Below are 14,081 nucleotides of genomic sequence, written 5' to 3'. Positions count from 1 at the left end.
TCTCTAACTCAAAATCTTAATCAATTGACAATTACAATCAACTTTTCAAATGAAAAGTAAATTAATTTAGACCAGACAACATTTTTAAATTAAATTATTTTTGGCAGAACAAGTCTTGATTTCTTAATTAAAAGCATATTCACGACATATTTAATAATATTTAAAATTACTTGCATTAAAATATAAGTTCTTGGACAGAAAAAAAAAATCTTACTTTGGTTTTTTAATTTATTACCCTATTCCTCATTTTAAGAATAAAACATTTATTATGAATAAGATTTGGTAGTTTATTATTATCACAGCCTTAAGTATAAATATATTAGATAATGCAGTACTGTATAAATGATATTTCTGATATAAATCTATGATTTAAAAAATCATAATGAATCATAAAAATCAATGATTTTTTTTTTAAATAAAATGTTTTTTAATCATGCCAACACCGCTTTTTATTTTCCTTGACATTATTAACAGCAGTTCTTAGGGATTGCACTCACACAAGGGCAATAATTGAAATTTTTAATGTAATTAATTTCTATGACATCAAAATTGAATCCATGTTATTTTAAAAATTACCTTTCTGATAAAGAGAATCATTAACTGAAAAGAAATTAGACACACTTGGGAATATAGATTAAAATTATTCGTAATACTATTTCCTAGGAGTAGGAAAATATATCAAAGATTTAGCAAGGGAAAAATAATAATATTGCTTACAAATACAAGTTAATTACAATACAATTTTTCTAGCTTAGTGAACAGCAAAATTGTCTATTAAAACAGAAAAATCAAAAAAAGTTGATGGATAATTTTCCATAGTAATGAGTGCCAAAGATGAAAGACAGGCATCATTGATCTCAAACGTTTTTTTAACTTACAATTTTAAAACGTTCTGGAGCAGTTGAGTGGTTACAAGAACAGTAAGAAAAATTCTTAAACAAATTACAAAAAGTTGGTTTAGCATTAGTAAAATAGTTTTTGTACTGAAAGGTTGTTTTACAACAGTATTCACACTGTCCTTTTGGGAGCTAGAAACCTTGATTAACAGTAACTAAATAGCAAGATGAGTGCAGAGCAATGTCTTCTTCACAACCCCCAATGAATAGATTTATTAATTTGCTTACACATGCCACAATAACTAGCTATAAGATAAATAACTTTTTCTACTGGGAAAGAGATAGAAGGAGGAGTGTATTTCATAAAGAGATAAAATTTTCTCTATGTGTCAAGAAGTAACGGGAGAAAAAATTAAAAAACTTTAAAGGCACTGCGCGATCGCCCATCCCTAAACTCGACCGGATCAAAATCTTCACAGCATTTTTTTCCCACCATTTTATATTTTTGTATCCAAACTTTTAATAAAGATTGTCATTTTTGGTAAACAGTGCTAGCTATGAACTCCTTTTCCTCAGGTATTGAACCAGTTTTTACATGTTGCAACACCAGGGTGCGTAGCCAAATCTTTGAATCAAAAATAAGCACTTTTTAAAAACTTTTCAAGCACTTTACAAAAATTTTCAAGCACTCAAAAAATTCATATTCAATCAATGATATTATTGAAAAACAAAAACTTCTTATAAAGAGTTTTAGCGTTAAAAAAAACCCAAAAAGAAACGTACGTAAATCAAAACAATCAGCACTTGACCCTGAACTCAGAACAAAAGTACCCTTACCCCCTATGTCAAAAAAGTGTTAGAAGTAAAATAAAATAAACAAGAATAAAATTAAAATAAATTAAAAAGAAAAACATTTAATAAGGATCCGACTCTATCCGAATTGGAGCACTCGGGTTTCAGTTTCGAGTGTGCGCGCATGCGCAAGTCTTAACGTGGGTACGACATGAAGTCCGCGCGAATGATTACGTAGCAAACACCCCATTTTTCGTGAAATGCAGGGGATCCGCCAGATATCACTGAAGAAAAAAAAATTATTTGTGGAAAAAAAGCACTTTTTAAAAACACCAGCTGAAAAAAGCACCTTTAAAAGCTTTAAAAACGAAATCCCAAAAAAAGCACCTTTAAGTACTTTTTACAAACGCTACGCACCCTGAACACCACATATTGGATGGCAAGGTTATATAAATTGGGTAATCATAAATGGAACTTTTCATTTTGTTTTAAATTACTACAAGAATCACGAAAGCTACAAAAAAGCATTTATATTCTAGAAAAATAAAATATATAGAGAAAATAACTGTAAATGTAAAGGATCTAACTAAGTAAGGAGGAGCGTAACAAACTCACTCCCCTCCTTTATGAGAAAATCCATAGAGCATATTTTTATTATTTAAATTATTTCAAACAGATTTTAAGTCTAATAAAAAAAAAATTTTTTTTTGTTCTGAAAGAATGTTTTGTTAATTTTAGCAATGGATCTAATTCAAAAATAATTTTTAACTTATCATCATCAGAATTATATTTAATATAAAATTAATTTGACACAAAAATTAACCCATTTAATTATGTTTTATAAAGAAAACTAACTACTTAAGTCAAGTTAGAAAATTCCGACAAATCTTGGTACTTCGTTTTAAATAAATTCTTCGACTATTTTACATTTGATTAAATTTTGCCTATTTCTTCTGGTCTTTCAGTTTCTTCTACAGTCCGGACCAAACTGAACATCCAATGATGGTTTAAAGCCCAACCAACGTCACATCTACAAGTTTGTATCTGTCGCATTTTGTGCAATGCTACAAAATTGTGGTACCTTAACCTCAATGACCCCCCTTGTCAACAACAAGATGATGTGGGAATGCTTCCATTTCTTTAACATCAAATTTGAAGGTCTTACTTCAGAATTTCATTAAAAAAATATTTAAATTACTATTTAGATTTATGATATCGTAAATAAACACCATAGTTAAGAAACTCATTTGGTTACTGCAAGAATGTAAGGCAAAAATATACAAGTTATAACAATTTATTGAGCTGAAACCAAATAAAATACAAGAGTATTAAAGGAAATAATGTTATTGCAAATAAAGGAACAATTTCTAGAGATATTTCAAGATAAAATTAACAACAAACATCAATAAAACAGCTTATTATAATATAATGTATGCATATATTCTTTAAATATATAAAGAAAAATATAAAGTATTTAATTTAACATAAAATAAAGATGTTTTCACAAAACTTATGCAATAAATTCAAATGTGAATTTATGCCCCAATATAAACAAAATATGTAAATGACTAAAACATGCAGTTTAATAATATAAGAATAGAAAACTTTTATATAGATAAACATTTCCATTTTTTATATTGTAGTAAAAATAATACAATTTAGATTAACAAAAGTTGTAATAAGTTAATATACAAGCAAGGAAATGGAATTTTAAATAAAATAATCATAACATTATAATTAAAATATACTCAAACACAAATATCCAGTTCCAAATAAATTACAAGCAGTATAAAAATAAATACTCTAAATAAGAGAATAAACTCTAATATAAATAATCTAATAAAGAAATCTCTGAGATAATTCATTTTGAAAGAAAAATTTTAAGTAAGCATATAGCAGTTTTTGCTGCATGTGTAAATTTACAATAAATTTCCGTGTTTTTAAAATCATTATCGATAAGTTTAGTCAATTCAACAACAATAAGTTCAGTAGATTCTTCAGATTCAGCTTGAGTTTGTTGTTGATATAGTTCTTGAACTTCATATGTACTTAAAGAGCACCTAAAATAATATATAAAACTGTTGTCAAACAGTAAGATGAAAGCGTTGCTAAGTAAGAAAAAAATAAGGGGTAAATATAAATTAGTAAGTCGCAAATAACTTTATAAAAAACTTTAAACACTATTTTCTAAAAATTATTATTATAATGAATGTTTTGGTGGGTGTTTAGATGCATAAAAAGTGAGGCTCAAATCTGACCTCGAGACCAGAAAACCATTCTAATAATTTAAATTCAAGGGAAAAAAATCCTTAAAATAGTTCAAATATATTTTTTTTTCTTTAACAAAAATTCTAATTGGTGGTTTTTTTGTAAAAAATCTAGGTAGAAAAATTTTTTTTTTTATTCTTTATGGAGGATTTTATCAAAATTGGATCTTCAAGGAATCTTGCTATGACAGTATCAAAATGTATCATAATAGGAAAAAGTAAAGACAAGGTAAGTAACAAGGTAAATTAAGACAAAGCAACATTGTTTAGCAAATAGAGTCCTTAAGGATGATAGTGGAGAATTCACCCCCACTTCCTGTCACATATATAGAATGTATATCTCAAAAAGAGCTTATGACATAGTTATGGGAAAGTAGTCTGAGTACTTATGCTGAAAGCAGAAAAACAGAACCAATACATAAACTCTCAAAAGCAGAATAACATCTTATGTTCTGCAATACAACTTGAGATAATAACATATGTTCTGAAAGAACTACATAAAATAACGACTAATTGGTTATTAAAATGATTAAAATTTTTTAAATGACAAATAATTTGATTTTGAAAATAAATTTGCAAGCAACAGAACCTCAATTAGTTGAACATCAGATCAGCCTTGATAATGTAAAATAACCATTAAACTGCAGACAAAATTTTTATTACCATTTTGACATAAATCGTATAGCAAGGAATTGGGTGTACACTATTTTGAGCCAAACAATTGTTTTTTACATGGGCATTCACATATATCACAGTTTTAATCATTTTCTACTTTGAAACTTAAGCTTAGATATATGCGAGAACAGCAATATTTTCAGGGAAAGCAGGGACATGGACATTTGGAAAGTAAATCAGAAGACCAAAATGAATATAAATACAATGTATTTTTTCTCTCTAAGTAAAGACATTTAATATAATCACAAATGAAAAAAAAAAGCATAGTATGTGACTAATGTAATTATTAATATGAGACATAAATATAAATGGTTGGCTTTTTACGTATGAAAAGAATGGAAAAATAAAAAATCTTATTGAAAAGATAAAGGCATAATGTGTGAGTATTGCATTTATTAATATAATAAACAAGTGCAATGGTAATGTTTAGAACTCTAAAACATTACATGAAAAAGCTTGTCACTAATACTAAGACAATTGCTACTAGTTTGCCACTAATACTAAGTAAAATTGACACTTGAGAAATAACTGATAAGTATAATTGATACTTGTGATAACTAGATAAAAAAGTCCCTTAATAAAAACAAAATCATTACAAATAATAATAATAAAGCTTTGTATGTGATATTTGGTATCATCAAAAAAGAAAAGAAAAATTACAAAAACTGCAAATAAAATCTTCTATGAGAACATTAACACTAAAAAAGATTGCTATTGTAGGTGATCAATAGGATGATCAGATAAGAAGAAACATCAAAAAAATAATAATAATAATAAAAAAAAAATTTGTATGTTATTAAATAAAATATCAAATAAAACGCTAACATGAACATTCATAATTAAAAAGCTGAGAGTGTGGCTTATAAGATCCTAAAATAGAAATTAAAAACAACAAATAAAATCCTTATTAAAAATAAAAAAATTTAAGACAGTTAATATTTTTGACAGGTGATTAAGTTAGTTAATTTTATTACGAACTAAAGAATTAAAATAGATTATCTGAACTGAGGTCGCAACAGATATAGAAATCTATTTAATTTTCATTTTTAATGCGGTTCATGCTCATATGATTAATATTATTATTTCGGATGATATTCAGCAATAAAAAGATGCAGTGAGAAAAATCTTCAATGAAATGACACACTTAGATTGAAATAAAATACATGAATTTGTATTAATCAGAAAATAAGAATACCTAATAACAAGTTTATTGGCATAAATCTAAAATAAAGAAAACTGCTTTTTAATAATAGTTTACTAAAAATAGAACTCAAAAATCAAGCTTACAAAAATCTAATCTCTAAAAAAATTCTAATTTTGGTTTTTTTTTTTTTTTTTTTAAACTTTTTTCGTAAAAATAAAATAAAAGACTTCCAAAAATTTCTCATGAACATTAATGAACTAAATTCACAAAAATCAGATAACTAAAAAGAACTTTAATGGTTTTCTTCTTATATTTATCAAAATATTCTTAATGAACATGATTCTTAATGAACAGAGGGAAAAAATCAATTTATGTTTACTTATTAGAATAAAATTATAAAAAGGGCAAGAAAAATAAATGGGCTGAAATCAGGAGGTTGAATAATTTTACACCAAATAAACATAAAGTAAATAATCATTTAAAAAATAACAATAAATAAATAAAGTGGATCTGGGAATTTCAAAGATTAATATATTAATAAAATAAGTCTCTAATTGTATGTAAAAAATAATATTCTTACTACACACAATTATTTAATGAATTTTATTAAAATCGAATTTTTGGCACTAATACTAAGTGATTTCGTCAAATGAAACATAACATTACAGTTAAAATTATTTATAGTGAAATAAAGTTATCAAAATGCATATCAAGCAACAGCAATGCAATAAAAATCTTGATATTTCCTAAACGAGATTCAAGAAAAATTAGAATTACAGCACCTTCATGCACTATTATTTAACAATGTTTGTCGGAAATAAAAATATTTACCCACCAGTGGTGGATAAATATTTTTATTTCCGACAATAACACACATAAATTTAATTCATTTTAGAACGATAAGTCATTATAAACATACACACACAATTTTAAAATCTTATGTGAGTAAAAATTTTGATTACACAATTATATCATCAAAAATGTTTGATGACAGAATTTAATAGAATGTTTTTTTTTTTAATTAAATATGTAGAGAATTTCTAATGTAATTTTTAGAAGTGTAGATACAACATATTATGTTTAAAAAATTCTTTTCACCAGGCATCTTTAGAACTATATTCTAAATTTTGCTTCAGTTAATTAAAATATAATAAATAGTTATTCTACTTTTATTCAAATATATGAATAGTTATTCTAAATTTTGTTCCAACAAAAGGAGTGTATTTTTGTAAATAAAATTAATAAAATGCATGTTTGTAAACTCTTATTTCTCACAATTTTGTTATTCTTCATTTCAAACTAAAGTAAATCAAATTTTTAAAAAGAATACTAAAATGACTTTTCTTCTTCTAAAAATACAGGGTGATTCTAAAAAGATGGGCAAAATTTTAGGAAGTGATAGTACACACTCAAGCAAACAATTTTTATCAAAGAATGCATGTTCGAAAACAAAATGCAAAGGTGCTGGCACATTTGGAAATTGTTTGATGCAAACGCGAAAGCTCCATTCCTGTTGCGAGTTACGGTGCTGCGTTACTTGTCACCAAGTTTTCGGCCGCTGCAGGAAAAGTTCGTGATATGCCTGGTGTGTTGTACTGCGTGCATAGCCGCTGCCGGCCACAGTTTTGAACACTTATTGTAATCACATGCCATTAAATTTGCTTTTATAACTTAACTTCATCGTTATTTGAGTGTTTTTGCCTCATATAAGAACATAAACTTTGACAGCCTCTAGCGGTTTTGCGTTTTGTTTTTGACCATCGATTCTTTGATAAAAATTTTTTGCTTGGATGTGTACTATCCAGGGTTGGCAGGTTTTTGACATGTGACAGTTTTTGACAGTTTAAACCATGGTTTAAACCGTCACGTCAAAAACCTCACTGTCAAAAATGTCGAAAATGTCAAAAACCTATATTCATATGTGAAATTTAATTAATACACAAAATTTATATATTTTTTATAAAGGATAGTGTTTCTAAATATGTTCTAGAAAAAATAAATTTAAAATTTTGAAGAAACACTTATATTTTGAATAGTAACCAAAATCTTGTACTTTTGAAAGCTCACATCTTTTGTAATATTATGTATTCATCTTCATGTGTTATTGAAAATAAATCTGCAGTGATATTATTAAGAAATTTATTTACAACCAAATTTAGTGTATAGTATAGATTATACTAAAAATTAGACATTTTTAAAGATAAACATTAGCAGTTTTGTACATTAGACATCTTTTAAAGAAAAATCTTTTTAATATTCTTTTAAACCTTCTTAATAATCTTTTTAACATTAGACAATACGAATTTAAGTGCTTTCTGTTAAATACACAGAGTAGTTAGTGTCGATTTACAGTATATTCAGCCTATTCATTTACTATGCTGAAAATTTAGTTTATCCAAATACTTGTGAATTTCATTTTGATGAATACTATATAGTTTTGTTGAATATCTAAATATTCAGCTGTTGAATAATTACTTCTTGCTTTCAAGATATGCGTTATTTGTATTCTTAATACAAGTGGGGGAAAAAAATTAAGAGGTAAAAATTGTTTTAAAATGATAAGTGTAATAATTATAAATAAATATAATAAACAATATGAATTATATTTATCATTATTCCCAAATATAACTACTTTTAAATTCAAATTAACATATTGGATAATAAAGATATTCGGTATAACATTACATCTTTTTTCATACACTTGTATCAAGTTTGTATTTATACAACATAACTTGTAAGTTCCTTATAAATATTAGTTATATGTTCCTTATATGTCAAAAATGCATAGTAATAAACTTTTAATTTTCTTAAGTATCAAAAAAAATTTTTTTTTTCAAAAAATATAAATATTTAAAAAAATTTTGTGCAAAATTTTTCTGCACATGCATTTGAATATAAATTTCTGAGATTTTAAATCTGTTACTTTACCTTAATTTTAATTAAAAAAATATTTTAAAACCTGCTGATTACCTATAGTATAATTAAATTTCAATATAACTTTAGTTTTTGACATTTTTGACGGGTTTTTGACGGTTTAAACCAGTATTATACCCTTGTCATGTCAAAAACCACTTTTTGACGTCAAAAACCCAACCCTGGTACTATCACTTCCTAAAATTTTGCCCATCTTTTTTAGAATCACCCTGTATATAAATAGTTTTAAATGATCAATATTAAGTGTATATAATTGTATGACTGCAAAATAACTAGGATAACGCTTATAATAAAGATTTTTCTGAATTATTTTGATGGTCTAACCTGCCCTTGTTTTCAGTGGACCAAAGTAACCCATGTTTTGAGTTTCAGAAAAGATCACAATAATTTCTTTCCTTACCATATACATTGAAAAACAGAAAGTAATTAAAATCGAATAATATTCTAAAATAATTCCTATTATTTCTCTAATGTTATTGAAACAAATTTTAGATTGTAAAGCAGTAGGCATCAAAAAAATTTACTTAGCAGTGCTAAAATAGAAAAAAATTAAAACAAAAATTGTACACTTTAGCTTATCTATGTGATTCTTTTGCAGAATTTGTTATACAAGTGGTGCAACATGCAAATGTAGAAAAAAAAAATTATTAGCATTAAAATAATTGAGCCTGATCAAACATGCCATCTCTTTTCCGTATTTAGTTATTCAATTACGCCTTAAATTTTAATTACTTGTAGGTGACATTAAAATTAATTTTTACTTATAACTTATTTCAAGATAAAGACAATCTTTCCTTTAAAAAATTTTTATATGAGGTAAAAAAAAAAATTATAATTGAAAACCTTTTAAAATTAGAAAATTGCATTAATTCACTGTTTATACACTGTACTAAAAACTCATTCAATAAATAAATATATTTTTCAAGTACATATTTGAGGGAATAGGAGATAGGAAGAAATTTTCAAAAGTAAATAAAAAAAATTTTGTATGTCGTATGGTTTGCCCAGTAAAAGTAGTTTTCTGCCATTAAATCTTAATATACTAGATTTTGCAATGACAACAGAAAACAGCAATAGGTTATCGAGTTTTTAAAAAAATATATTATAAAATAAAAGATTCAGAATGAAATAAATTTGAAAAATAGATTATATATTAGGTATAGACCAGCTATTCCTGGTGAAGTTTGACACTAAATTAAAAAGAAAAATTAAATATTTTTTGTTATTACCTCACAATAAATTCCAGTGATGGTCTCCTCCAAGTATCTGGATTGTAATCAATGCCAAGAAGTATTGGTTGGGAGAGGCATTCTAACGGGACATTTATTTCATCTCTGATTTCTTTCAAAATTGAATCAAATACTTCTTTGCATATTCTAGATGGTTCACAGTGCTTGATATCTTGATTTGATTCATTAGTTACGACCTAAAAGTTAAAAGTATTTACATTATTAAAAAAAGAATAATAAGATAACATAAAGTAGATAAATTTATTTACATAAAACTGTAATATGCCAAAAGTGATATCCGGCCAAATTTGTTCCTATTTAAAGCTACCTTTAGTAAAAAAAAAATTTTAAAAAAAAGGAAGAAAAATTACAGAAATTGCATAGAGAATTCTGTATTCTGTCTGTTTTGACTCAATTACACAGCTTGATATTAAAAGCATTTCTTTACTCAAAAGTTCAATTATAAGCATTTTTGAAATAACAATAGAAAATACAATTTAAGCCTAGAAAAAATTCCAGTCTTTTATGTTACAAAATTTTTATCACATCTAGAAGATAATACATTTTATTCAGTAAATGTTTTCCTTTTCTTTTAATAGAAATTTTAAATAAGATCTAATTGTTATAAAATATATATTTTATCCATAATTTTCTGATTCAACGTTTATTATTTTAACCACTAGATGACATTGTTTAATTACATAATGTTATTCTTAATAAATTTCACTTCCTTTTGAAAACTCATCTATATTACACCTAATTAAGAGCACTAGCTAAACCACTAACAATGACCAATTATGTTTATTTAAGAATAATTTTATAGGCAACTAAATTATAAATGCCTCAACTTTTTGAGTAAGACCTCAGATGTTCATGCGGTGTTCAATGAAGACAGCACATGTAAACACGCATTCATTACCTTTATTTCATTTAAATGAGTTTTTTTTTACCCACACGAATAACTTTTTGAATATTTAAGAACTTAAAAGGAATTTTTAAAATTAACTTTATGGTATTGAAATATTTAAAGCATAAAGTGAAAAACAAATTGAATTAACCTGTAACTGTCCACTTTTGATTAAAAAAAAAACATTTTATAAGGTCAAAAGATATTCATAAATTTCCTAATTAAAAAAACTTTAACTTGAAACTTTAAAGTTAAAACTTTTACTTTGAAGTAAATTATACTTGGAAATTATTTTAAAATTATAATCGATAAAATTTTTTATACAATGTGGAGCCAATAATTTTGAGCTTTTAATACTATGTTGAATTGAATTTAATGATTTAGGGTGACCTGGGGTAATTCCTGATCAAAAAATGCAAACATCTATTTTGTAAGAAAACTATTCCAGATAGAATTATAATATTTACTGAAAGTTTGAGGCTATATGAGATGAGTCCTAGGCTACCTTGTTTTGTTTGAAAATCTAATTAGAATTTAAAATATTCTAAATTTTTAGTGATCGGGAATTACCCCTACTCTTGATCCTTTCTGGGGTAATTCCTGATCATTTCTGGGGATAAGACATCAAGATCAAACAAATAAACCAAAAATATATGTTTAAGCAGCTAATAAAATGATTTATTTAAAAAGCAAAAATAAAGGTTAGCACTTTAAATTTTCCAAAAATCTTTGTATCGTGCCATACATTTTAGGCAAGCAGCCAACTCATTCTCATGTTCTGCTGGAATATAAGAAAGAGTTCCCACATGGGTTACTTTTGCTGGATTTTGTAACTTCATTAAGGGAGAGTGTAAAGTTAAGTAAGGTATGTCAACAGCTCTGGCAGCAGCTCTCACACTGAAATTTTCATTTTCAATCATTAAAAGAAATTTACTAATTAAGAAATTTTAATTACTAGAGCTAATTTTGCTAATTTGTATCCTTTTTAGGCTTATAATTTCTCACCATATTTATATTAGGCTAATTTATAAACTTAAAAATTATTCTAACAATGTACACGCATAAAATTAAGATAGAAGCAAGGTAAGACAAATCGGAACACATTTGTCTAGCATACGGTTAAAAATAAATTTTGTGATTAAATTGAGTTAAAATATATTTTATAGTCGTTCCACTTGAAAAATATGAACTGTTACTTAAGGAAAGACAATTAGCTATTTATTAGCTTATTTTAATAGTACTATTTATGAAAAGTAAAGAAGAATTTTATAGTAAAGGGGTTGTTTAGCAGCTAATAAAACGATTTATTTAAAAGCAAAGAATAAAGATTTATACTTTAAATTTCCCAAAAATCTTTGCATCGAGCCATACATTTTACGCAAGCAGCCAACTCATTCTCATGTTCTGTTGGACTATAAGAAAGAGTTTCCACATAAGTTACTTTTGCTGGATTTTTTAACTTCATTAAGTGAGAGTGTAAAGTTAAGTAAGATATGTCAACAGCTCTGACAGCAGCTCTCACACTGAAATTTCATTTTCAATCATTAAAAGAAATGGTTGTTCCACTTAATAAATATGAACTGCCATTTAAGAAAAGAGAATTAGCTATTTTTAATACTATGTATAAAAAGAAATGACAATGATCAGGAATTACCCCAGTGATCAATAATTACCCCATCTGTAGGGGGCAACATTTGATATAGTTTCCTATAATCAATTATAATGTTTATTGTAGATGTGAAGCAATTAAACAAGAGCTTACACTATTTTCATATCAAAGAAAAAGAAAGTAATTCAAAATATTTATTATTAAGAGAAGGAGGGAGATCTTTGCAGAAATGTGCACTTTTTGAAACCCATCTTTGAAATGGAAAATACAGAAAGCAGTTTAAAGATACTTATTTTGTTAGATTAAACAAGAGACTATTATTAAGTAAATGTAGTTATACCTTAGTAAAGTGTACAAGCATTCTTGTCCATGTCTCAAATTTAGAAAAAAATTATTTTTTAAAAATAAAACTTAGGTGATCATTATTTACCCCAGAAACAGAGTGATCGTGAATTATCCCGGGTCACCCTATAAAGCTAAATGAATGGAGATATGGTTGAGGGAATGAAAAACTGGGATATTTCCATATTGTGATCTGGCACCCCAGCTACAATAAATTTTTTATTTTTTTTTTAAATGTGCTAGTTTAAAATTCATTTGGCACATGGCCATTGTAGTCGGCATGACAGATCACAATTTTGTGGAAATGAAAAAACTACTAACTATAAAAAATACATGAAAAAAGCTCAAAACTATAAAAAATCAAAAGTGGTTATAATTACTCCAACCAATCCTACAGAATTTAAAAGTGTTACATATAGGGTATAGATAATATAGCATTTTAGGTATACTGCAACACCTATAATGGTATATTAAGATAACCACAGTTGAATAAGCATCATTAGTTACATATCACCCTATGCAGAGTAGTATCTACAACTATAATAGTTTCAAACATATTTATTATGATGTTACAAAGATAATAAGTTACTAAGATATTTATTTTAGATTACTGTAATAAATTTCTTTTGTGTTTCAGATAAAAATATAGGTATTAAAAAAAAATTCTGTAAGAAGCAGCACTATATACATCAGGCTCAGGATGACCACCAGGTCTATCAATCATCAGAGGCATTTCTGCACAATTTTCGCTTCTTCTCATGAAAATTGTATCATCATTGGTTGTAATCAAAATAGCTCCAACACCAATTGGGTCAGCCATATATGCCTGAGGATTCTGATAATCTTTTAAACCATCTCGATGAAGTTCGTCAGCATATGGTGCACAATTTGTTCCAATAAAATCTTTGTAACATGTTACACCTATTTGAAATGTTAAATTATTCAAGCACGGGTTACTAATATCTTTAAGAATAGTGTCATGCAGTCTGAATTTTGTGGCATTAAATAAATTAGAGCAATTCTTCATTTTATTATCCCAGACCTCATTCACGTGTTTACGATATAAAGGATGAGATTTCATATTGAAGTCTTCACGAAATTCGACTTGAACAGTAGACACGGAAAAGCCACTACCTGGAGTGCAAAGAGTACGAATATTTTTTAAATCATCCATAGCTCTAATAATTTACATCCACCACAGTAATATTTTTTAAAATTATCCATAGGAAATTTAAAATAGAAGAATTTAAGTTGCATATCACAAATAAATCAGATTCGAAAAACAAATTATCGCAAAACATTATTGACGTTTCCGGCCAACTATTTCTGCTTGTTTGAAGGGTATA

General features: G+C 26.4%; 1 protein-coding gene across 1 annotated transcript; it reads right to left on the bottom strand.

Moving 5' to 3' along the window:
* Positions 1 to 2,906: 2,906 nt before the first annotated feature.
* Positions 2,907 to 14,081, bottom strand: LOC107446908 (uridine diphosphate glucose pyrophosphatase NUDT22). The gene is made up of 3 exons (XM_016061687.4): positions 13,424 to 14,081; positions 9,878 to 10,074; positions 2,907 to 3,688 (listed from the first exon to the last, which is right to left on the bottom strand). Exons 1-3 carry the CDS (start codon positions 13,907 to 13,909, stop codon positions 3,490 to 3,492), a joined length of 882 nt encoding a protein of 293 aa, XP_015917173.3. The 5' UTR covers positions 13,910 to 14,081; the 3' UTR covers positions 2,907 to 3,489.

This window comes from Parasteatoda tepidariorum, chromosome 6 (genome assembly GCF_982258835.1).
Source record: "Parasteatoda tepidariorum strain Cologne lab strain chromosome 6, Ptep-v5.0, whole genome shotgun sequence".
Taxonomy (NCBI): Eukaryota; Metazoa; Arthropoda; class Arachnida; order Araneae; family Theridiidae; genus Parasteatoda; species Parasteatoda tepidariorum.
Note: the sequence above shows the minus strand (reverse complement) of the source record. Positions and strands in the feature narration are given on the sequence as shown.